The sequence below is a fragment of the Pollachius pollachius genome (assembly GCF_949987615.1).
Source record: "Pollachius pollachius genome assembly, chromosome: 6".
Taxonomy (NCBI): Eukaryota; Metazoa; Chordata; class Actinopteri; order Gadiformes; family Gadidae; genus Pollachius; species Pollachius pollachius.
Genome location: NC_136939.1, coordinates 6,903,235 through 6,930,544, shown reverse-complemented (window position 1 = coordinate 6,930,544; position 27,310 = coordinate 6,903,235). Strand labels below are relative to the sequence as shown.

The following is a 27,310-nucleotide window of genomic DNA, read 5'->3' as shown; positions in this document are numbered from 1 at the left end:
ATCTTTTCAGGCAGCTACTAGCAGTCTTTTTACGACCAAAGGTCGCACGGAGTCAGGGACGCGCCTAGTCACGGGAACAGTGAAGAGCGCGTTCACGACATGCCAGATCGCGCTTTCACAGTGTTGAGTATCAAACAGCGTGCGGGGGTCGAGCCTTATGGTTGCACTGGGTCAGGACGGCCGGAGGATTCTGTTGCGTTTATTTTGCAAATATGTTATTTTCCCCCGGAGGTAATTGACCGAGCAAACTCATGTGTATGATCGGGGACCAGGAATACACACTATGGTCCGGGAAACGCGACATTTATGGGTTGGAAATTTACCCGAAAATGTACGAGAAGAGAAAATCATTGAACACTTTAAGCGGTGAGTATTGACTGATGTGCGATGTACGTGCAGATCTAACAATAGGTGCTCCATCACATGTCCACCACCCATCACATTTATGAGAGTCCGAGAAAACAAAAAACAAATAGTGGAAGTTAGTTGAATCGAGATGCCATTCAGCGCTTTTACTGTCAGTTCTTACTAAGGAATATCAATACCTGCATCTGGCTGGACTCAAATGGCTGGGTGTCTTCAATTCCAAGATAACCCTTTCCTTGCACGTAACTTGTTGGTCATACGGTAACGGCACACAACACAGCAGCTTCCCTGCCATCTATCACTTGGTAAATGATGACTAGATGCCCACTTTCAGTGTAAACAAAGTCATCAATACATGACAGGATGATTTTGGCAAACGATGGCTCTGCTTTGGAAAAGCATTTTTCTCTTTACTAAGGCATATTGTACTGGGAGCATCTGTTACTGCGAGTTTTGAAACCAGTGTTTTGCTCCTTCGTCATGCGTATTTATCATTTCCAGTCATGTCTTTATTTTAACATGTGCACTAAGGACCACACTGGTTTAAATAACGTGATTGTATGTACAAGAGAGATGATTCAATGGTTTCAAGAACCACTAATTATTTAATTATATGCCACGATGCTGCTTCCCGATGTAAAATGTGGCATATTGGAGTTTTTTTCCCTTAACGTGCAATGCGGTTTAGGTGAATATTGCATCTTTTCAGCTCATGCAATGTGTAAAATAAATTGATATTACTGGAAAGACTGAGCTTGCCACATTGCACACTTACATTTTTTCCTCTCCATTATTCTTGAACCGTGGATTCTTCACCGTGCAGCCTAGTGTGGAAGAGATCGCAGCACATCGTCAATATAAGGAGATGAATCATTTAATCACTATTTGTATTATTTGAAATATTTCAAATGTGTCGAATGAGGCATGGCATGGCATTGCAATTACAATAATGCGTTATTTTTTGGGGGCTTTGTACAACAAAAGGAAATATAACCATTAAAGCGTGGGTCCAGGACAAGCACCGGTTCTCAGTGCAAGAGGCTGGAAGTGGCTTTTGCTATCATAAAAAACAACCAACATATGGAGACGTGCACGGCCCTAAACAGTCTTGCAAATAACATTATAATTTCCAATTTTCATATCAAGCTTGGCGTCAGACACGCTCTCTCACCCAGCGTGAATTAAACGGGGGTCTATCCAACCAAAATATTAGGAAAACCAAGACTTCCACAGCAAAAAAACGCAATGGATAAGCAGTGAAATTAGCCATTCTCCGTCTATCTGTGAGCCTACGTTGTACCGGAGCTCGAGGGATGTCTAGACATGAATATATTAAGAGCGTCGCTGTACCGCGCAACCTGCTCAACGTTTGATCCTGCACTACCTCCATCTATATCACAGCGTGCCGTCAACTAAAATACACCTAATTGTCGCCAGTGATTCTTATTTCAATATAGTCGAGCCGTGGGAAACGTCACGGAGACTCTAGGGCGTTTTGGGCAGCACGTTCAGTCGTCCTCAATTGGCCACAATGTAAGGAGAGGTTATCGGAGTATGCAGGTGCATGACAGTCCAATGTGTGATAGAAGTCATTGAAGATGGGGGACGGCAGAATGAGTAAGCAGTGTGAACAGCTTTCTAAAATGGCGTCGGAGGCTATTCAATGTGGGAACTGGCATACAATATATTTATGGTTAGGTTCTCCTGCGGGGTAGGTCCACCTCTCGTATTGAAACGCGACGTGCGTTCCTATTTTTCTGCCGCTGTCATTAAGCAACAGTATCATTCAATTTGCACTGAAAATAAACAAAAATAACAGCTTATCCAATTAATATGTTCATGAGAAATTAACGGCCAATTTAGAGCGTTTTATCTTATATATATATATTTTTAATTTCTAAATAAATGGAAAAATCGTGGATAGGCAAATATGCCTACAAGGTTTACCATATCATGCATGGGGTAAAACGACTTCTAGCCTACAGGCTAAGCCTACATTATGTTATAAATGCCTATTGATAATATATAATGCATATTCAATCTAACTGTCTAGTATGGTGCACTGTCCAAACGATTTTCTTTAATAAAATACATTGTCCTTAATTGCACTTCAACATTTTGACCTGTAATATTCAGCATTATTAATCTACTTGAATGGATGAAAATGAAAAACATTCGATTTTTAAGTAAAATACCTTGTAGGAATCTGAGCATATTACAAATGTGGGCATCTCTCTATGTTCTAATTCATTTCTTAGATATGGACGCGTGGAGAGTGTCAAGGTCCTTCCCAAACGGGGGTCCGAGGGAGGAGTGGCAGCCTTTGTGGATTTCGTGGACATCAAAAGTGCCCAGAAGGCGCACAATGCTATCAACAAGATGGGCGACCGAGACCTGCGGACGGATTACAATGAGCCCGGCACAATCCCGAGCGCCGCGAGAGGACTGGACGATAGCCTGTCCCTAGGGTCTCGTGCCCGGGATGTATCAGGGTTCACAAGGGCAGCCGGGGGGCCGGTGTATGTACCCCCTACCTCACTGCACAACAGGGACGGACGCTATGAACGCAGACTAGACGGGTAAGTGGACAACGTTTCTCTGAAGGCAAGAGGAACTTGTTTTTTTTTTTATTGCTCCCCACCCACCACAGAGCATCTTTCCATCTATTCATTTACTTGTTTTGGGGGTTCAAAAGGAGTGAATTTATGATTCTCTAGGGAGCACCTCTAAAAAAAAAAAAAAAAATCCCAGGTTGTTTTGGATTCCGTCGGTCTTGCGGTCGTGAGGTGTTGACAGTAGGACCCCCTGTGAAAGTGAAAGCATATTTGATGGCTTGGCAGACACATACATTGGTTTTGATTGAATGAGTGGTAAATGACGTATGGTTTAAGGTTATCTTTGGATCTTTTAAATGAGTGATTGTGTGAGGCAATGAGTTGGCGTGGACAAAATCCATGAGCTGTCCATCCACTTTTCCTGGGACCACCTCATCTGGAGTAACCATACCCTGCCCAATGGATTCATATAAAATCTGTTGTACGTCTGAGTAACAAAACAACCAAGAATACACAAAGTGTGCTATTGTTTGGATGAGTCAAATTGGATTTTCCAAAATATTTGCCACCTTTCCTGGTGGTACGAAATCCTTTCTCGGTTTGGAGTGATGCGGATAACCTATCCAGGATATGTATTCTCCGTCACGGATTAACACTGATCAGCTGCCCAAGGATGTTAAATTATTCAGAAACTCATGGTTGGGCAGCTTTCCATCTCTTTCATTTTTTGTTTTGGATTATGTCTTAGGGCAGTACACCAATGAATGGACAGATGCATTCGTTCCAGTTCAGACAAAAGGAAATAGGAGCAGAATGTTTCCCTCCATTTTCGATTTCTGACTTCCTCTGTTGTTTTTTTTCTAAATTGTCCAATGACAAAGTCAACGACTGTTGCTGTGGATCAATGTGAATCATTGTTGGAACATACAAACAGATGGAAGTAATGGACTTGAAGGAGTGCTAACAGTGCCAATGGAGATTACCTTGCCTATCGCCAATGGATTACTGCACACACCTTCTCAATGAGGACCTCCAAAGACACGGGATGTAACTTCCTCCAGCCCCAGAAATATTTGAACAGTATTTAAAAGTCAGCAAGGTTTCTTGGTTCCAGCCATTTCGAGAGACATCATCTATTGGTTACCAAACATCACCGAACCATTTGCCTTCCGGTTGGATGATTACTTTCTGAATATGTTGCTGAAAGTTCTGGATTACCAGTTGGAAGACATCTTTTTTTGGTCAATTTTTCCTCTGCCACGATGGAATTGTTTTTGTACACTGTGATCCAATTGGAATTTGCTGGACTTTAACAAAATGAAGATGAAAGACTTACAATTTCTCTGAAGATGTAAAAGAAGAGCCTTTGAAACCTTGGCAGTTAAATATGTATGGACACTCGCTATATTTAATATTCATTATGTTCTTCAGCATTTTAGTTTTTTCTCAGTGGAAGTAAAATCTGCAAATGTTTTTTTCCTGCTATCAGATATCGAGATGGACGAGTTCATGCCCAACTATATCAATTGAACTATTTATTTTATTTTTAAGAAGAATAATGAACTGCAGCACATCTTTTTCGCCGGCGGTATCCACAATGACACGGATTACATTTTCCAACTGATGACTTTTTACCTCTTTTTTTGTCTACACTCAGCAACCTACCCCTCATTTTGCTCACTATACTCTATCTCCATAGATTATATTTGGAGTAATAGTCCAAGTTACTCCTCTCCCAAAAGGTTGGTATGCCCTGCCCGGTGTATTATAGCTGTTCTTTCTAACGTCCTCTTTTGAAACCTCCTATTTCTCCCTCCATTCTCCCAACTAACTAAATGAGTAATTTGAGAAATTCTGTATTTCTGCCTGTGGGAAGTTTCTTGGTTTCTCCCTTGGATAGCATTCTATTCCTCTTCTCTCGCTCCCTGTGCCTAACCTGTTCTGCCCATTTCCACACCCCTTCTTGGGTATTTTTTCACCCTGTGATCAAAGTGAAACACTCACATTTGATCAACAGGGTGGCTTGCCGTATCCGTGGATGTGCAACCTTTAATGCCATGCAGCCTATTTTGAGGAAGAGAATGTCATTTCTTATAGGACTCAATTATATGCTCTCATTTGGTTATCATTTGGTTACACTGGTCAAGATAAGCTGTGGAAATAAAAATCATATGATATTTTGTGTGCTGTTGCTATCTTAGTTGTTATCGTGATGGTTTGATTATCAGACAGACTTCAATCTCTATGCTAATATAGGAAAGTGTTACACATCGTTTCATAGGCAATCAAATGAAAATATCTGATAAATCGTTACAGGAAGTTTCTATGGATTGCTACACAGCCCAAAAATACTGGCTGACTAATAATAAAACAAGACAAAAACACAATTATACTACTCATGACATAATACATTTTGAGAGACTATTTGATGAAAAAAAAGAAAGAAATCATGAATAATGTAACACCGTGTTCTTTGGAAATTAAAATTAAGGGAATCTGCAAGAATTTGCATTTCTGAGAGCATCTAGAGGTCAAAATAATCCATCAACCTCATACCTCTGGAACAGATTTAAATGCAATAAGAGAATATTAAATTACCCTCCAACCACATGGGGTTTGCATGGAAATACGATCCCTCCATCACCTATACAGTACACCTACAAAATAATGCAGAATAAGGCCACGAAAACAATTTGTCACGGTCAAGTGTTCCAACTGCTTTGAGCAGCAATATGTTTTTGTGCAACAATTTAGTACAGCACATTTTTCCTGTTTACATGAGCATTTTGAATATCATCAAATCACAAATTGAAAACGGTTGTGAGATTGCGATGCAAAGAGGGCTGTATTCTGATGTAGAAAACCATTGTCAAAACCAACTCCGGCGGTATTGTATACTATATTCAATCTAGATTGACGAAAGATAGGCTCTAATCAAGACAGAATCTCCCGGGGCAGTGCTTTCTGCACCCATTCTCTGAGATTGTGCAGACCTTGGATGTGGTCGGAACCTGAAACCTGTATGTGTGTGTGCATGTCAAGCAGAGATTTCTTGGAAACTGCTAATACGTCTAGACAGGTTGAGGCAGTCGTCAGTGTCTCGTGCCCTTTGTGCAAACAAATGCATATTTTAATCTAGATAAAATCTAGTTTGAAATGGTTGAATGTAAACATTGTTGATATTGTGTTTTTCTTACACATAAAACACTTTTAATTTTTTTACTTTGAACAATTTCAATTGAAGCATGGTCGTAAATTGCTGCACAGTTAATGAACAGTTCATTCGTTCATGTTAATCCGTTAAAGGTGGAATAAAATTGTCCGGGTCGGGAATTGGCAGGGACCTCATGATATGATATTACAAGGATTTTTGAGTGCCAATACGATTTGTATTAGAATTCTGTAAATATTGCGATACAATATTGTGATTTCTTTGTGCTAGCTTGTGTTTTTTGTTTTGTTTAACATATGGGAATCACTTTGGGGTTTGGGTTCTACAGGCCCATCTGTTTTTTGTATATGAAAGTGACTGAACAAATCACAACCTAGTTGATGCAAATCAACTATAGGCAAATACAGTATGCTGTAACATTTCTATTTTTCCACTAATACATTACAATGATATGACACATACCCATTATCTTTCAAAACACGTTTTATATTTGTCAACCTGAAGATAGTACTAACAAAATGTTGTAAATAAGTATTGCAGAGGCAAATAATCCTGATACTCCATGCATCTATTTTCTTTCCACCGCCCCTACTTTGCGTCCCACCTAGCATCCTCATGTTTGTAACCAATCGTCTCCTCCCGTTCCTCTCCCCCTGATGAGGCTTGCAGCCATTCTAGCAGCCCACTGCAAATAATTATAACTTATCTGATGATAAGTTCAAATTTTTAGGTAAAGAGGTAGCTCAATTGTTTAATTTGGTACTTTGTTACTTTGTAGTTTTTGAAGTTGCAAATGTGTTATCGTAAAGTAATAATTATTTGACCCACAGAACTTTTCTGTTCTGTTGGTGGGAACTAAAAGACCCAATAAGTTTGATCACACAATGGTCAATGTGCAGTTAGTTTAGAACCTGACCAATACTGATTTTAGGGGCCGATACCGATAGTAGTGTTTGCTCTCACCTTCCAGCAATGCTTCGAGCCACAGAAACATTTCATTAAAACCATGAGCTAAAGGAACCAATTACGTGTATGGGGAGGAGTTACTACCCTTGACACAGAACATGAAGTAAAACTGTTTGTGTTGGGAGTGTTAACATGGATGTTGTCTGTTTTTAAGCAACCACAGTAGAGGATTTATAAAGAGGTGATTACGTTAAGAAATCAACACCATTTCTAAAGTTTTCATATGGGCACATATCGGCAAATACCAAATATTTGAAATCGGCCAACCGATATATCGGTCGGCTCTAGTTTTGGATGCACGGTTGTAAATTGCAGCACAGTTAATGAGCAGTTGTGTTAATCCGTTAAAGGTGGAATAAAATTGTCCACCACTAGGTCGTCGGGTCGGGAATTGTCAGGGACCTCATGATACGATATTACAAGGATTTTTGAGTGCCAATACGATGTGTATTGGAATTCTGTAAACATTGCAATACGATATTGCGACTTCTTTGTACTAGTTTATTTTTTTTGTTTTGTTTAGGGTTTGGGTTCTACAGGCCCATCTGTGTTTTGTGAAAGTGGCTGAACAAATCACAACCTAGTTGATGCAAATCAACTATAGGCAAATACAGTAGGCCGGTAACATTTACATTTTTCCACTAATATAACATTGATATGACACATACCCATTATTTTTCATAAACCTTTTTATTTTTGTCAAACTGAAAATAGTACAAGTATTGCAGAGGCAGAGAATCCTGATACTCCATGCATCTATTTTCTTTCCCTACTTTGCGTCACACCTAGCATCCCCATGTTTGTAACCAATCGTCATTTCTAACCATGTGTTATCGTAAAGTAATATTTATTTGACCCACAGAACTTTTCTGTTCTGTTGGTGGGAACTAAAAGACCCAATCAGCTCGAAATGTCACCCAATTGCGAGAACAAAAAGACATGTTGCAATCAATCACACATTGGTCAATGTGCAGTTAGTTTAGAACCTGACCAATACTGGATTTTAGGGGCCGATACCGATAGTAGTGCTTGCTCTCACCTTCCAGCAATGCTTCGAGCCACAGAAACATTTCATTAAAACCATGAGCTAAAGGAACCGATTACGTAAGACCCAATAAGTTTGATCACACAATGGTCAATGTGCAGTTAGTTTAGAACCTGACCAATACTGGATTTTAGGGGCCGATACCGATAGTAGTGTTTGCTCTCACCTTCCAGCAATGCTTCGAGCCACAGAAACATTTCATTAAAACCATGAGCTAAAGGAACCAATTACGTGTATGGGGAGGAGTTACTACCCTTGACACAGAACATGAAGTAAAACTGTTTGTGTTGGGAGTGTTAACATGGATGTTGTCTGTTTTTAAGCAACCACAGTAGAGGATTTATAAAGAGGTGATTACGTTAAGAAATCAACACCATTTCTAAAGTTTTCATATGGGCACATATCGGCAAATACCAAATATTTGAAATCGGCCAACCGATATATCGGTCGGCTCTAGTTTTGGATGCACGGTTGTAAATTGCAGCACAGTTAATGAGCAGTTGTGTTAATCCGTTAAAGGTGGAATAAAATTGTCCACCACTAGGTCGTCGGGTCGGGAATTGTCAGGGACCTCATGATACGATATTACAAGGATTTTTGAGTGCCAATACGATGTGTATTGGAATTCTGTAAACATTGCAATACGATATTGCGACTTCTTTGTGCTAGTTTATTTTTTTTGTTTTGTTTAGGGTTTGGGTTCTACAGGCCCATCTGTGTTTTGTGAAAGTGGCTGAACAAATCACAACCTAGTTGATGCAAATCAACTATAGGCAAATACAGTAGGCCGGTAACATTTACATTTTTCCACTAATATAACATTGATATGACACATACCCATTATTTTTCATAAACCTTTTTATTTTTGTCAAACTGAAAATAGTACAAGTATTGCAGAGGCAGAGAATCCTGATACTCCATGCATCTATTTTCTTTCCCTACTTTGCGTCACACCTAGCATCCCCATGTTTGTAACCAATCGTCATTTCTAACCATGTGTTATCGTAAAGTAATATTTATTTGACCCACAGAACTTTTCTGTTCTGTTGGTGGGAACTAAAAGACCCAATCAGCTCGAAATGTCACCCAATTGCGAGAACAAAAAGACATGTTGCAATCAATCACACATTGGTCAATGTGCAGTTAGTTTAGAACCCAACCGATACTGGATTTTAGGGGCCGATACCGATAGTAGTGTTTGCTCTCACCTTCCAGCAATGCTTCGAGCCACAGAAACATTTCATTAAAACCATGAGCTAAAGGAACCAATTACGTGTATGGGGAGGAGCTACTACCCTTTACACAGAACATGAAGTAAAACTGTTTGTGTTGGGAGTGTTAACATGGATGTGCTCTGTTTAGAGGTTCAGCAACCACAGTAGAGGATATATAAAGAGGTGATTACGTTAATAAATCAAAACCATTTGTAAAGTTTTCACATGGGCACATATCGGGAAATACCAAATATTTGAAATCGGCCAACCGATATATCGGTCGGCTCTAGTTTAGATGCCTGACCCAGAAACCTGACCTGTGGCAGGTTTACGGGCGAGCAGGGACAACACAGTCCTATTACTTTCTTTTACAATGTAAGGGTCGGTAGTTTACACTAAGAGCCGCACTGAACTATAGTGCACATGCCATTTCCAACTTTACTTTGTGTGGTTATCTAACACGTACAACCTCTCAAGGGGAAGGCTTTTCAGTGTGCAAAGACGGGAATATACAATCCATAGCAAAAGTGTATTTCAAAACGGAAATACCAGCTGCAACATTAATTTGTGTGGCCGTCGCTCAAGGCCTACCTATATCAAACTAAATGGTTATAACCATGCTAGAACACCTTTTAGATACGTTAGCTAGTTTAATAGTTGGGCTCGTAACCTTTTTAGGTGGCTTTGGTGCTTGGCATCAAGGAAAAGCAAGACCACTGGCCACTAGCTTAGCAGTTGTGCTTATCTATCAAAAAAATAAAAATACTACAAAGTAGAATTACAGTGAAATTACGTGTTTAACAAAATTGCTTGTTTTGAAAACGTTGCCACTCATCCTAAATTCGAATTTAAATATAATATTTACAACATTTACAAAATTCTGCCTCAAAAAAAAGAAGAAAAAAAGTTGTCCTTTTACCTTGTCAGTTCTTAAAATCATCTTTGGCTGGAATAACGCTAACATCAATGTGCCAGGAAGTGTAATGTATATTGTCCTTTCCTTTCCTTTCCCTGTGTCTCAGAACCGGCGAGAGTCGCGAGCGAGCGTACGATCACGGTACCTACGGACACCACGACCGCGCCGGCAGCGGCAGCTTTGAGCGCCAGCGGCACTACGAAGCGGACTATTATCGCGACGCCAGGGACAGAACTCTGGGCACGAGTGGTGCGAGTGGATCCTTAACCCCTAGTGGAAGCGTTGCCTCTGCCTCAGCGGGCAGTGGCGGCAGCGGCGGCGTTGGCGGGGCTATCGTTAGCTGCGTGGCCGGTAGTAGCGGCGGGGCCGGCGGCGCAGCGGGCGCCGCGGTCGGTAGCGGGGGATCCACGTCGAGCGTCATCGGCTTCTACCGCGCCCACAGCCGGAGCCCCTGCCGCTTCGAGACGCCCGAGCCGCGCTACGAGTCCGGCCGCGCCCGGGAGTCGTTTACGCTGGCCAGCGTCGTCCACCGGGACCTTTACCGGGACGACAGGGGGCGTCATGTTGAGCGCACGTACCGCCAGAGCCGCAGCAGGTCCCGCTCCGCGCATTCCCGGAACCCATCTCCTGGGAGGCTGGCGGGCCAGACGGCCGGTCTGGCGGGTCAGACGGCAGTTCTGGCGGGGCAGACTTTGGGCTCCCGGAGTCGCTCGTCCAGCTCCGACTCCATGAGCAGCACCAGCAGCAGCACCAGTGGCAGGTGAGCCGACTCAAAACCGTTTATTGCCGTTGGATGTCCTGCTGGCACCATATGTGTTCTGATGTTATAATTAAATGGCGCCCCATTACAATATAGACATCATTCTTCTTGATTGTTTTGAATGTGTTTTTTATCGTGGTCTGATTCAATTGGATCGTGCACTGATCTTATTGCATTATACCATTTAGTACACAAATATTAGCAGTTTGGTGGAAAACATTTGACTACTGAAGGTTGATTTACATGTCAAATAGACCAAAATAAATGTGTGTGAAGAAGCGGAAAAAATATAGAAGTAGTCTGCATAATTCTGACTTAAAATTACAGTCCCCACTCTTCCTATTTCTCGATGCTTAAATTTCAATCCACTTTTTTGTTACAAATGATTTAAATCAGATTCATATGTCCAGTTAACCTCATAAAGAACTATAATTGTATTTCTCTCTGTACTGACTGGCGTGGCTGTTTTGTTTTATGTGCTATTTATATACCAGTCGGCTTGGTGGCTAGTGAATGCTGTTTGTCCAATGAAATCATCTTCCAAAATGTAATAATGTGAACCAAACTTCAGTGCACTACAAACTGATGTATTCCTGCAAAGCTTTCCTATCAACCATTGCGATATGCACTACTGCAAAGTGAGCTATGTATGTTTTAATTGAGATTGTCTCTTGAATAAGTGAGCATAATGTGATGACAAGGAAAGGCATTGTTTACTGTCAGGATGCCATCATCAAGGTGTGATAGACGGCTTTGTGGAAGATCCTGGTCCTGAGAGACAGCTGGGTGATGGTTGCACCTGCTGTAGTAGAAGGGATGATCAATGTTTCAGTTATCAAATTATACAAATTGTATTCATCTGGTATGAAAACATACCAGATGAATATTCATCACACTTCAAAAATAGCAACACCTAAAAAAAAAAAAAAATTCTGGCCTACAATGAGTGAATTAAATTTTATCCCTGAGATCTGCTTCAGAAATTGTCGCCACAGTTTTGCTTCAGTATCTTTGTTGTGTCTGGTGCCCCGTGTGGTTGGGTCAAGTAGTGCAGCAAGGGACATTTCGAGGGACTGGTGTATTTTCTCACTTGCCTACCTCTGTTTGTGGGTAATGGCTCCCCCCCATCCCCCTCCCCAACCTCCTCCGAGATCCAGTTGGAACTGGAAATTGCTGGCCACTGCTGGCTCCCTGCCCGCCCCCATAGGCCAGGTTTCGTCAGCAGCACTTCCGGGAGTGTCTGACGAGGAGAGGAGAGGAGAGGAGAAGAGGGGAGAAGAAAACAAAACCGCAATGTGCCTTGAACAGCGAGCAGGGTCTGAGGATTGACGGGGTTCTGTGTTAAAATGGACGCAAGCACGAGCCCCAACTGAATTTCCCACTGATGGAATATAAAGCCCTCTCTTAATACTGTTCACATTACCTTAATATGGGATTATTAAAGATTAATTATACAAGGTTTTTATAAATATGCAAGGTTATATACATTTGATTATATAGATCTATTTACAATTATATCTATAAATGGATCAAATCTCTTTCTCCTCTTTGCCATCGACCATAATGGCACTCTTTCTCCCTAGATATCGCCAATAATCAAATTATTTATTTTCAGTGGATCCGCCCCATCTTTTTCCCACCTGTTTGTGAATCTGTTTTTTCCTCAAATGGACTTGGCTTTCACAATGCTGTTTTTGTGTGTACTGTGCCATCGTATGGAAACTGAGCCGCCGATGTAAACACTAAAACCCTACACCTCTGCACAGTGCTGCTCTCTTAGTCAATGTTGTGTCTGTTCCCAGTGACTCCAGCACCAGCTCCAGTGACGACTCCCCTGCACGCTCTGTGCAGTCTGCTGCGGTTCCCGCCCCTTCCGCCCTCGCTCTGTCCTCCCTCGACAAGGATGAACCACGCAAAAGCTTCGGCATTAAGGTCCAAAATCTTCCCGTGCGCTCTACAGGTCAGTGTGCACTCTCTGTCTGAGCGAGAGGTGCCGCAGAAGGGCTTGCACATCAATTCATCTGCAGACATTTATATTTGATGCATTGATGTAAATCGGCCCCTTTTTTTTAATGATTGGATTTTGTTTCCACAGATACGAGTCTAAAGGATGGTCTGTTCCATGAATTTAAGAAGCATGGGAAGGTCACCTCCGTGCAGATCCATGGGGCATCCGAGGAGCGATATGGACTTGTGTTTTTCCGCCAACAAGAAGACCAGGAGAAGGCCCAGGTGGCGTCGAAAGGGAAGCTGTTTTTTGGAATGCAAATCGAGGTCGTAGCCTGGAACGGCCCTGGTGAGTCACGGCTAGGTTTTGAAAATGCTTTGTTGCGGGATCGCTCATTGGAGAACCATTAGAAGTTCATAATGAAGCTTTCGGTCTTTTTTCAGAGACGGAAAGCGAGAATGAGTTCCGCCCATTGGACGAGAGGATAGATGAGTTCCACCCTAAAGCCACTCGAACATTATTCATAGGGAACCTGGAGAAGACCACCAGCTACCATGATCTGCTCAACATCTTTCAACGCTTTGGAGAAATTGTTGTATGTTGACAACATTATTTGTTTGGCAACATTTATCAACATTAAATTGTTTACAATTATTTGGAGGTTCTCGGTGGAGTTTAGTAAATGTCCTGGTTCTTTTTTTCTCTAAAGGATATTGACATCAAGAAGGTGAATGGAGCCCCCCAGTATGCTTTTCTACAGTACTGCGACATCGCCAGTGTCTGTAAGGCCATCAAGAAAATGGATGGGGAGTATCTTGGCAGCAATCGTCTAAAGGTAAACATCTTTTCCATTTTCCATTACAATTATATATTTGTTTTTAATTGACAAGTAATTAATTTGCCAAATAAAATGTCCAATCTCTCTTTCAATGCAACTTTTAGCTGGGCTTTGGGAAGAGTATGCCTACGACTTGTGTTTGGCTGGATGGATTGGCATCAAACACCACAGAACAGTTTCTTACGCGTCATTTCTGCCGCTATGGACATGTTGCCAAGGTAAAGGTCTTTGTGTTAACTTTATCGCACCCGTTTGACATTGCCTTTCCTCATGAACCATGTAACCCTGTTTCCTTCTTCTCTAGGTTGTATTCGACAGGATGAAAGGGATGGCCCTAATTCTGTACAACAACATTGAATACGCGCAGGCTGCAGTCAAAGAGGCCAAGGGATGGAAGATAGGGGGCAATAAGGTCAAGGTGAGTCAAACCATGTTGTATTTCTATGAAATTATGCTACTACCAATACATTGTTCATATTCCAAATGAGAGTCGATTATAATTCAGTTGTATATATATTATATATACCTATGTTTCTGCTGATTCGGTTTTTTATGTATGGTCAACAATATTTTTATTTTATTTCAGGTGGACTTTGCCAATCAAGAGAGTCAGATGGCATTTTATCGTTCGATGCAGGCCTCTGGCCAGGACATCAGGGATTTCTATGATCTCTTAACTGATCGAAGGTTTGCAGGCTTTTTATTTTACCACCTCCAATCTACCTTGATGAAGTATTATTGTTTCTGACATAGTCATTCATCTTTAATTCTGGCTTTTTATTTTCTTCCAGGGATGAGCGTCGAAGTCAATATGAGTTTTCGGCCGAGCGAACATACTATGACAACGTACGAACTTCGGCCACGTACACTGAAGATCCAAGACGCAAATACCCGACCCGAAGTCGGGAGTTCTACGGTGAATGGGATCCATATCAGGGAGACTACTACGATCCACAATACTTTGAAGACCCACGGGAATACAGAGAGTACAGAGCAGACCCCTACGAGCAGGACATCCGCAAATACAGCTACCTGCAGCGGGAACGTGAACGGGAGAGGGAGCGCTTTGAAACCGACCGCGGACGCGACCATGGCAGAAGGACTATTGAACGCAGTCAAAGCCCTGCCCATATTCCTCCCCACCGCCCCGCCAGCCCAACGGCATCACCTTCCCTTTCAGAGAGGATACAGAGTGACTCTGACCGCAGGCTGTGCTGTAGGTCATCTGAAAGGAGTGGAAGCTGTAGTTCAGTCTCCCCACCCAGATTTGAAAAACCAGACAAGACACATGCTGAAAGATACAACAAGCTTGATAAGCTTGAGAAAGATCGTCCTTTTGACGTTGAACGAGGAAACGTCAGCGACAAGGAGAAGCGGGTAGGACGAAAAGACAAAGTCGATAAGCAAATGCTGAAGAAGCTCAAAGCTTCTTCACCTAATTCCCAAGGGGTTGAACCTGAAGTCGAAAGAGACGTTTGCCCTGTGGCAGCATTTCAAAGTAAAAGTATAAAGACGCAAAAGGAAGCCTCTGGGAAGGTAAAGGTGGATATTTTGCCATGTGTTGTACAATTAACCCGCGTCAAAGAAAAAGAAAGTAAAGAAGGTAAAATAATTGGCCATACGGCCCCAGAGAAAAGACGACCAAAGGGGGAAAGCGACAGTCATTCGTTGGCATCTCCTTCAGAAGAACAAAGAAGTCCCCCATGTACCACAGAGTTCTCAAAGGGGGATATTCCCAAGCTTGGAAAAGTAGAAAAAAAGACTTTGTCTAGCGTGATAGATGTTGTTGAGAAAGATGCCAAATTAAAGACAAAGAAACATGGTAAATCTGAAGCCGGATTTGATAGCCTATCTGTCGATATTGACCGTTTAGCGGCTAGGAAAAGGCGTTTTGAAGACTCAGTTGGGAAACCCAACCGACAAAAAAGGCATGCCGAGAAGGAAGACAACAGACAGGAACCTTGTCTAGTAGGAGACGGTTCCCAGGAGCTGATTGATGAGAAGAGCCTTGTCTTAAAAAGGATCCATAAAAGGGAGCACAGCAAAGACAATTGTGACCGAGTAGTTTCTGTTTACAGTCCAAAAGATAGAAAAGACTCTGAAACTAACTCCATTGGCCTCACCCTGGAGCTGCAATCACGACTAGGAAGCCTTCATGAATATTCCATGGATTCATTGGAAACGTCATATGTTCAAATGGAATGTGGGTTATCCAAAGGACAAAGTAGCTCCATTTTAACAAAGTTGTTTGATGATAGCAATTCCGATGCAGAATTCAAAGAACAGAAACCGGGTTCATTAGAAACTGCAGACAGCATAGTGCAGTACAAAGAAACTACTGAATGCAACAAAGACCTTGTTTCACACTTTGAACAGATGAAAAGGTGCAAAAAGCTAACAGAATCGAGTAGCTGGCTTGGCCCAAAGGTTGTTAAGCCTGACACATTTGCAAAATCTCAAAGTCCACCATGTAATGAGGGTTATGATTTTGAAAAGGATTGTATGCCGTGTGATCTCAGAAAATCGGATCTGAATGAAGGCAATGTAACATCTTCAAAACGCAAGAAACTGGAGCAATCTGACACTGAGGTCTTCTCACCAGAAAGTGAACCAAATATCTGCAGCCCTCCACATTTACATGAGGCTGTACAGCAGAATATCACATCATTGAGTGCAAGTCAGGTTTCCACAAGAGAAGAAGAGGGCGGTGCCCAGATTTCCTTATCATTCATAAAAAAAGAGCAAAGGTCTTCTCCAATAGCAGATGAGAAAATATTCCCACACATTGAATCGTTAAAGTACAACTTGGACCTGACAACCAGAGATTTTCAGTCTACAGATACTGAGTTCTCCAAGCTTAAATCAGCACTGCTTGGGTGTGATAAGGAACTACTGCATCGCTGGGAGCGAAAAATCAAATCAGATTCGGTGAGGATGGAAATGACAAGTCCAACCAGCATTGTAAAACACGACACAATACATACAAATCTTGCAGAAGTACAGTCTGATTCCGATGAGTATAGTGAGGGCAAAAATGAGCTTCCCAGCACTAACGCCTCTCTATCTTACATCCTCAGAGAACGTGATGATAAGTGTCCTGACCTTAAGCTCTCAGGCTCTTTGGAAAAGAACAAGTTTTATTCATTTGCGTTAGATAAGACCATTACTCCTGATACAAAAGCACTCCTTGAACGAGCTAAGACCCTGTACTCTTCCCGGGAGGAGAATTGGTCTTTTCTTCCCACTTGCTTCCCAAGCACCGACAGTTGTTCAGACAAGGAGAAGGTTGAGCTGGCACCTCGACCAATTCCTTCTTGGTACATGAAAAAGAAAAAGATTCGTACCAATTCAGAAGGAAAACTGTGTGACAAAAAGGACGAACTGAAGCCACAAGAACAGGAGAGAAAGGAACTGTTTGCCTCCCGTTTTCTCCATAGCTCCATATTTGAACAGGATTCACTGCGTTTGCAACGCCTTGAGCGCAAAGATCAGGACATACAGACTGGAGCCAGTAAACCTCTGGCTAAGCTTAGTACTGCTGAGTTGCAACCTGTTTCTGGAAGTGTTAACATCCCTCAAGAGCCTAAAGTGCTTTTCCATAGTCGATTTCTTGAGCTACAGCAGCAAAAAGACAAGGATCACCCTGCCCATGATGCTGAAAATGTGCCTATTGAGATCAAAGCAGAATTGCCAAATGGCAACCATGACTTGTGTGTCATTGCATCAGATCAAGTGCACAAAATGAATACAGAGTCTGTCAATTCCGTAGTCATCGTTCCGTGTTCACCACAGATGACCTCTCCCAGGGAAACCTCTCCTCCATTAATAAAGGACAGTAAAGCCCCAGAAGAAGACGAAGAAGAGCACATTCTTGATTCATCCCAACCACAATCACCATTGAAAGATGTTAAATCAGTTGTGACTAAACTACCTGAGAACCCTCCTTTGGCCCTTTCAGAGCCAGAATCTCAAGAGGAGGAAAAGGTGACTTTAAGTAATACCAAACTGAAGATTGGAGGCGGTGGGGACCATAAGCCCCCAACATCTGGCAGCTCTTTAAGTAGTTTTGATAGCAAAACTCCTGAATTCCATCTCACTGAAAGTAAAACCACTGAGCCCAAAACAGGAGATGAAGAAACTAAACAATGCAAGGAATCTGAGACAGACAAATATTTATCTTCTCAACCATTGGAAAGTGACATTAAGCTGTTACCAAAGCGTAAACAGCCTAAGAACAAAAGAGCAAGGGCTGCCGGATCAGGGCTACGTTCTAAGCGGATTTCTCAAATTCCACCCAGTAAAAAACCTGTGACTCGAAAGAGTGAACGCATTGACAAGGAAAAACTCAAGAGGGCTTCATCTCCTCTGGAAATATCCAAGACATCAGAGGGGAAAAACACCCCAATACAGGCCTCGGACTTGGAACAAACTCTTGATTCAAGTTTAGTTCAAGGAAGAACACGTCGCAGAAATGTAAAATCTGTCTATGCCACGCTAAATGAAGGAGAGCAAGCTGGAAAAGAAGTGATTGAGCCGTTGCGCTCTATGCGCAAGCGGGGTTCAGATAAAGACCAGCCGCAGCAGGATGGTCCAAATCAATCGGTCATCACAAGGCGTGGCCGGCCTCCCAAGCGGGGAGGTAGACAGGGGGAGGAAGTATCACCAGTGAAGGAGGATCAGCCCAAAATGATGGAAGACGATGTGGATCTCGGGGTAAGCTCAACCTCATTGGAGATCCTGAAAACATCAGAGGAATGGTGTTCACCCATTACACAGAAAGTGCAGCAACCTCAAGTAAAGAAAGCCAGCAAAATAGGTAGAGTTAATTTAGTAGCAGAGGAAAGTGATTCGGCGAGCAATGAACTGTTGGAGACCAAACTTGAAGAGGATTCTGTGCTGTCAGGAAAATTGTCAGAAAAAGAGGAAGCTCCAAAAAAGGATTTCGATGTTCACACAACCTCTGAAGAGGAAATGATCAGAGTAGACGTCACACCTTCACAGGTAAAACCACCTGAAAAAATTACTAAAATAAAAACGGCAAGACTAAAAAGAAATGCAAAACAGCTCACTGATGAGAAGTCGCACAACCTAAAAAATCTTGAGATACGTGTCAGTGTTGATGATGTTAAATGTTTACTTCGTTCAGAAGAGAATGAGTCTGTATCCTTTGAAGCAGCCACTATTACAAAAACAATACCAGGACTTGAAGATAACAAAGGAACTAAATCAGTGTCCCCCCAGAAAGAAACAAAGGAAAACAGTTCAGTGGAAATGGAAGATTTATCAGAAACCGAAACCCCTATTGATCCATCTGCCAATCTTATAGCACGTCAAATGGAATTGGAGCAAGCTGTTCAAAATATTGCTAAGTTCGCTACAGGTCAACAGTCTCAACCATTGAAAGAACCACCTGCAGAGACACCTTCACTGCCCCCTACTCCATTGGAGCCACCGAATGAGGTTGAGGTGGAGAAGAAGGCTCTCCCTGCATGTGAAACAGAACTTGCTGCAGCCATCGATTCAATTACATCTGAAGACATATCTGCAGAGCCAGAAGGTTTCACAGCTCCTCCTAGGTACACAGATGTAATTTCCACTGCTGAACCTGTGATTTCACCCGCTACCAATGAGATCGGAAAGCCAGTTAAACGTTTAGCTTTCAACAAAATTCTAACAGCAGACCAAGCCGTTGCACCCTTAACACCTAGCGCAAAGCCAGTCCTGTCAGAGATTAAGGCAGGTCCGTCATCCGCTGCAAGTCCTGAAGTCTCCAAAATACAGGCACCTGAAATGGTCAAGAAAATGGGCAAGGTCAAAACTAAGACTGTGAAAAAGCCCCGGAGTCGTAAAGGTGTGGCAATCAAAATAAATAAAACATCTAAGGAGGTTATAGAAACGGAAGCATCCCGTAGCAAGCTCCCAGAGTCAATCCCAGAAGACCATCAGACCACCAACCCCAAGGCTGTCCCAGCTGCATCCACCGCAGGTGCCTCGGTTGTTACTGCACTGGCAACTTGCAGACAAGACATCTCGAGTGCCATGAAGGTGGACACCCCTAAAGAGGCAGAGCAACCTGCAATGGAACAGCCTGTACCCCAAGAATCAGCATTTCACTTGGGCACAAACAAGGCATCTAGCAGCAGAAAATGTCTACAAGCAGCTAAGCCACCGGGCCTAACTACTACCCCTTCTCCAGCACCCCCAATACCCGTATCCCAATTCATTGCTCCTCCATTGCGCCATGGGAAATCCATCACCCCAGACTGGTTGCCTAAATCTGAGGGAAGTAAAATGTTTGGCCCTCATTCGGCTCATGCTGCTGTTGTAACTCTCTCTGAACAAGCAGTAACTTCCCTTGCAGGCCCGCAAGGAAATCCAGCACTACCTCCTGACACCAAGGCATCAGATACAGATCCAAGTTCAAGCACGTTAAGAAAAATCCTAATGGAACCCAAATATGTTTCTGCATTAAAAAACAAGGATATACCAAACACCTCACTGACATCTGTACTATCAGAGCCTTCTCCGAAAATGGAGAAAAAAAATTCTCTTGAAACTGTTGATTCAAGACATGTACACCCTGAAGAACCAAACCATTTATCGCCACAGCCCCAATACCCCAAACCATCTCCGCTTACAGAGTCACGTCAAAACTACGGGGAGAAAATCCAGCATACCGTCATTTCCTCTCCCTCTACTTCGGTTATCAGTCGAATACCGATTCCATATGACTCTGAGGACACTCCTCGTATTTCCCTCAGCAACCGTAACACTGGCCAATCACTTCCTAAGCAAAAGTTTAGGACAAACTCAAATGAGAACAGTCGCTATCATGTACTAGATACAATGAACGATGTCCCCAGAGGTCGATCTGTCGTAGAGAACACTCCTTACAGTACAGCTGCCAGCCAAGGCCTACGAGTCAACACCTCAGAAGGTGTTGTTGTGTTAAGCTATTCGGGTCAGAAAACTGAAGGACCCCAAAGGTTGAGAGCCAAAATTAGTCCGATCCCTCCAGCGAGCGCTGGGGACATAGAGTTCCAGCAATCTGTCTCCAAATCTCATATTAAGCAAGAGCCAATCCCCCCATCATCTCAACCATCAACCCCAAAAGGGCCTCCGACCCCTACAATTTATGGACACACTAGAGGGCTTTTAAGTGGCCAATCATACAACTCCCAACCTGTTATTGCTAGTACCAAGCAAGAAAATCAAAGGCCGGAAAAATACGAAGTCCCGTATCCCACAGGGTCCCAGGGGGGTGTTGTGAAGATGTTTCAACCATCGGGCGCCAGTTCTCAAGTTTTGATGTACAATCAAGCAGTAATACAGTCACATGGACACACTCATGGAAACAGAGGACCAGGAACAGAGTCGGCACCAAAGAAGATGGACATGAGCAGGCCCGCACCGCATTCTAACCTCAGTCCACGCATGAGCCCACATCACACATCACTCTCCAGCACTTGCAGGAGTCCCGGTTCTGGCATCCCACCTGATCGCCCAGCTCCCCTAATGAAGCAGGAGCCGCAGTCTCCACGCTCAATAGTTAAATCTCCTTCACCCTTTGTCAAGGCCTGTCCTCCTAGCAGTTCTCCTATTGGTACCTCTGCCCTGGGTCCCGGCTTGTCCCCCTTGTCACCCTATTCTGGCATGCATCATACACACACAGAACAGTCATCTGTCATAATGCCGCCTCACAATGTGACAAATTCAATGGCCAACGAGGCTAGGCTGAATACACAACCAATTTCCGCCATTAACTATGGAAGGCGATCCGATTCCTTGCCGTCCCCACGATCCCTGCCACCACATCATCCAAGTACACCTAAATCAAGCGTCATCCGAGACATGGCGCAGCAGTCCCACCTGGGTCCGCAGGGAGTGGTGTCAGGTGGCGTCAACAGCAGTGGGTCTGAAGATCGAAGGCACTTCAACCAAGTGCTGCCAAGGCCCACCGCGCCCCAGATTCAACCAGATGTGATCATGATGAAGAATGACCAAAGGAGCTTACGCTTGGACCAGTACAGAGACATGCACCAACGCATTCTCCTGCACCAGGAGCTAGGCGAGCAGGCAGCTGTGGATGCGAGGCAGGCACCCCCTCCAGAGCTCAGCACAATCTCACCAGTAAGCATTTCCGCGCCGTCCATCCGCCCTTTTATGGGAAACAACACAACATCCACCATCAAGGAATCTCCCAAAGCACTGGAAGGCAAAAACGTGCACCCATCGCACACTGAGAGTAGGATCATGGGAGGTCTTGCGTCCCGTCCGGTGATGGGGTCATCTCACCCCCAAGGAGTTCAGCGAATGCATCCAGGGGCTGCGGGCTCCTTCCCCGTCTACAGGGACATGTTGGGCTTCCCTTCGCAGTTTCCTAGACGTCCTTCTGTGGGAATGAATCGGGCTAATCGAGGAATTGTATCATCACAGGTTAGTTCATATCTTGATATACAGTATGTCTTTTATCTGCCTTTTTCCAGCTTGATCCATTAAATCCAATGTTTTAAATTAATTTATAATTACTGTTCACTTTATGTCTCATCAACCAGGTCCATTCAGAAAATGAGCTAGGACTCCGGGGAAAAGTGTCTCATTCTGTCATCGCCGGCTCCCTTGGGGGCATGGACTCTACTTCAGAGAGTTCACACCTGCGCCATGGTTCCTCTGTGGACCTCTCACATGCGTCCCGAATGCAAAGGGAAGCCGTCTCTCCTTCCTATCAATCTCCGATGGCTTTGCCCGCGGGGATTCCCCACAAGGCAGACTCATCTCTCCAGGGCCCTCCAGCCTTCCTAACAACACCTCCACCTACTGGGCTCTCCATAGGGGCCCAACGCTTACATCCGGAGGGAAAGCTGGAGCATTCTGGTCATTGCTCCACTGACATGGTGCAACTTCTAAAGGTAGGTGAAAGGAAGAATTACAGCCGTATGTCGCACAACTGTTTTTTTGCTTTGAGACAATGATTTTCCTCTGCTTTCAGTGTATTCAGCTGCAAAAGGTTTCGGGACAGCCATCGCATGATTCAAAACGAAAAGAAAATACTGATTCCTACACTTTATTTTTACAGAAGTATCCCATTGTGTGGCAAGGCCTGCTGGCCCTGAAGAACGACCAGGCTGCTGTCCAGCTGCACTTTGTTTCTGGTAACGAGGTGCTGGCCCAGTGCTCCCTTCCCCCACCAGAGGGGGGCTCTATGCTACGGATCGTCCAGAGGATGAGGCTGGAGGCCTCCCAGCTGGACAGCGTGGCCCGCAGAATGACTGTGAGTAACCAGATGGCTAAATACCATGATACAAGAATACAGTAAAAACATGACATTTTCCGATTAGGGCTGAATTGAATGAATGATGAATGCGAAATAAAACACATTGTGATACTGTCTACTTCTGATTCACTCTAGCGTCTGTATTACCCCATTTGCTTCTGTTTTTTGTTTTGCTTGTTTGTTCATGTTGATAACGGTATATTTTAGTGCATGTATCCTGTGTTTGGACTCTATGCCAGGTGGAGAATGACTACTGTCTGCTGCTGGCCCTGCCCTGTGGACGAGACCAGGAGGATGTACTGAGTCAAACCCAGGCCCTGAAGACAGGCTTCATCACCTACCTGCAGGCCAAACAGGCCGCCGGCATCATCAATGTCCCCAACCCTGGCTCCAATCAGGTTGGTGTGGAGTTCATATCTACATCTTCATTTTTTAAAATCTGTATTTAAGTGGAGATTTGGACCTGGATCAATTCTTCTAAAATAAGCAGTCCTTTTCATCTTAAATAAGCTGTTTCATGGTTTGGTTTGACTTTACTACACAGAAAAAAAAATTCATACCCTTGCTTTAATGAATGAGATCAGAAACGTGTTACTTGAGTAATGATCCAACATTTTAACCACGTGAACCAAATTAGTTATGTAGCAGTCGTTCCGGCTGTGTTGCCTCTGTCTGTCTGCAGCGCCGTGGTGCCATGAAGCTGTGCGGTGATCCCGTTCCCTAACCCTTCCTCTCCCTCTGTGTCTCCAGCCAGCCTTCGTGGTCCAGATCTTTCCACCGTGCGAGTTCTCTGAGGTACACCTGTGGCACCTGGCCCCCGACCTCCTCAACAGCATCTCCAGCATCTCTCCCCACCTCATGATTGTCATCGCGTCGGTGTAACGGCTTCTACATCGTCTTTTTATTGTCCTGAAACCAAGCCAACACCAGCCTCTTTAGACTCATTCGGTTTTTTAAAAGACTGGGAATACTTATTTTTGTCATGGATTCGACTTTGTATTATTGTTATTATTTAAGCATGCACTTAATAATTTTTTTTTCTTCTGTTTTTTTTGTTGCTTCACCAAGTCCTTAAGTCACCCATCCGTAATCCCTGCCTTTTCTGGAGACACGTTGCATTGAGATTAACTGAACTGTTTGCCATCTTTTGAGGAACGTGTAGGATTCAAATGGGAAGCAACGCAAGGAGACCTAAAGGGATGTTTTTACTTTCATAAAGTGAATTGTTTTTTTTTGTTTTGTTTTATAGAGAAGCCAATTGGATCAGGCATTGCACTATGAGAAAAGACACTTGTAAACTTGTACAGATTTGTGTGATAAATTAACAATCCACTGGTCAACGTTGCTTGAGCAAAAAAAAGAAAAAAAAGGGGATCACGTGCCAGGTAGCTGACTGAGTTTTGACCGCCTGATCAATGATGTAATCTATCGATCTACATATCAACATATCTACTGCAGTGCTTAGTTATTTTTGTCAGCCAAATTCCAACTGTCTATCCTCAAATGGGTTCTTTGCCCAGGAAATACTACTAGCACTCCACATGTTTTAGGTTTACACGCAATGCCTCAACTGGGAACTTTGTGAATAATATGTATTATTTTGATGTTTTTTAAGCTGGAAGGCATTGGACTATTGGGAAATTGTAAATATTCTGAGTATTTAAAGACCGCAGAGATGTTTGGAGAGACCAAGTGGATTATTTTTGACAGATTGTTGTAGTTTTGTTTGTTGTTTTTCAGGCAGGGCAGGATGTGAATCCCAACTAGAACCAGAAGTGATATTCAGAAATATTTTTAAATTGACTGTGCCAAAATATCCTTTTTCAATTGCTATCAAAATCGCAATGGATTGATTAAACCTACTATTTTCATACGCGACTTTGTATTTGCCGCTCAGATCGTAGAAAAAGTCCTACTCTATCCTAACCCCAATCTCTCATAGGCCTACATGGAGTTACAAGGCTGTATTCCTGTTTGTTTTATTTCCATAGAAGCAGTTTAGGAGTTTGAATCCAACAATTGTTGCTTCTTGTTGCAGTTGTGGTTAATGTGCTGCCTTTTTTTCTTTTCTTTCCTTTCCCTGCTGTCCTCTACTGCCCCCTGCTGTTTTGTGTAAACATCATCCTTTTAGATACGACCAACAGCATGACATATTTTGAATTCATACATAATGAAGTGAAAAAAGAAACTTAAAGGAAAAGAATGTGATTTTTACTCAAACGATGTATCAAATAACTTTCCATATTCCCCTTCTAAGTATTGTGTTCATAAGTGAAACTGTAGATACCCATTCCCTCATCTTTGCTTTCCTAATCCAGATCCCCAACCTTTACATCGTCTCTTTTCAGGCTCCTCATTTTTGTTTTGTGCAACAAAACGAAGCCACCTGGAGGAGAGACTAAGCTAGGTGCGATTCTGGACGTAAACCATGCTTTACATTATTTTGTAAATATTTCTATGACTTCAGGCTTGAGGTTTCTCAACGGTTTTGTTGAAGGCACTTATATTTTATTTATTTAATTTTTATACGCAATTAATGAAAATAGACTTAAATGTAAGTGAACTTAAAACTTTGTCTTTTGATCATTCTTCATTTTGGGTGTGTTTTGCTGTTCCTCCATGAGGACAATTACAATGTAAAATAAATGTTTGTTTAACATACTTCTGCAGATCATTAAATGGTCCGTCAATCTGATTCTGGCTTTATTTGTGATCTTCTGATTTGATTTTTGGAAGCAAATTGTAAAGTATCATTTCATATTTTGAAAATATACACAGAACATGTCAAAACATGAACAGTGGGTTACTTGCCTGTTTTTGAGGAAAGCTTATGACTAATTTGGCTCTGACTTATCAATCATGTGAGCTTTTGTATTCAAAGAAACACACAGGGAAAAGAAAACAGAACCTGGTGCCCTGAGCCATTCCATTCAGTCCTGTCATCTCCTCTCCTCCGCTAATCTCTTCTTTTCTCTCTCCTCTCAAGAGTCCTAGGCTAACAACAAACAGCTGCCAATAAGATAACACAAATAACCTAAGACTCTCCTCTCTCCCTCTTTTTCTCTCCGCCCGTTTCTGTCATCTCTCCTTTCCTCTCCTCTCGCTCCTGTCATCTCCTCATTTATCTCTCCGCTGGTCATTGTCATCTCCACTCCTTTCTCCTCATCTCGTTACTGTCATCCCCTCTCGTTTCTGTCCTCTCCTTTCCTCTCTCCTCTCACGCTGTCATTACACCAGGAGAGTGGGAGTGAAGGCAGGCAGAACAAGTGAAGCTTGGAGGTTTTATAGCAGCCTGACAGGCCGAGAGAAGGAGGAATGTTAATTGACACTATTCACAGTATGAGAAGAGGCAGGTTGAGGGGGAAGAAGGGTCGACTTTCCATGACAAACTTTATCTTGCAACTCTTCATGAATGCCATGTCTGCTAATGTTACACACACACACACGCGCACGCACGCACGCACACACACACACACACACACACCTTTAACCATTATGCAAAGCTAATAGTGCTGCATGTGTTTTCAACTTTGTTTGGTTGCGCAAATCCTTGAATTCCATTCTCAAAATCCCAATTTCGAAGGTTCATGTTGGGTTCATGTTTTCTGCTATTTGTTTCTCTTTTTGGCATAGGCGTTGTTACATTCTAAGCTTAAGTAGGGACCTTTCCCTTCTGAATATAGCAATTTAATTGTACATCTAACTAAAGGAGAATGAGTCTATAGGGCTTGTACACAGAATGCATCATGGTATTTTTTTTCTTTGTTTCTTATTGAGAGGACTCAAGAAAGAGACAACAATGTCTCCCAATAATGAGGAATAATTTCACGATTTATTACCAAGCACAAAAAGCATTACCTCAGACATAATCACTAACATTCCAATGCTCCTATGATTCAAAAATTGAGACGGTCTTTGAAATGTGACGTTGCAATGGACAAGCCCTATTTGTATGTTTTTGGACTCAATCTCTTCTTGTAATCCCAATTTCGCCATAAACTACATCACCAAAGTTCAAGATTTGGTATCCACAATGTGGGCTCTACTGGTGAACGGAGGCTTTACAGTGGAGATTGAAGTGAAGGAACAGTTTAAATTTATTTTAAATTTACAGATTCTAACCACCTGAATATATGCACCACCGACAATATTCCATGTTGTTTAACAATACCAACAACACCGAAGAAACTGATTTGATCTTCCCTATTTAAATCATCCAACCAGTAGCCCAAATGTTTGAACCTAGATGGATAAGT

General features: G+C 42.8%; 1 protein-coding gene across 1 annotated transcript; it reads left to right on the top strand.

The window, feature by feature from the left end:
• The first annotated feature begins 185 nt into the window (after positions 1-185).
• spen (spen family transcriptional repressor) lies at positions 186-24,087 on the top strand. Its single transcript, XM_079739032.1, has 16 exons — positions 186-366; positions 2,625-2,945; positions 10,341-10,994; positions 12,797-12,954; positions 13,090-13,290; positions 13,386-13,537; positions 13,637-13,777; positions 13,885-13,998; positions 14,085-14,198; positions 14,367-14,467; positions 14,572-14,996; positions 19,977-22,216; positions 22,336-22,689; positions 22,857-23,051; positions 23,294-23,452; positions 23,805-24,087. Exons 1-16 carry the CDS (start codon positions 284-286, stop codon positions 23,934-23,936), a joined length of 5,544 nt encoding a protein of 1,847 aa, XP_079595158.1. The 5' UTR covers positions 186-283; the 3' UTR covers positions 23,937-24,087.
• Positions 24,088-27,310: the final 3,223 nt, after the last annotated feature.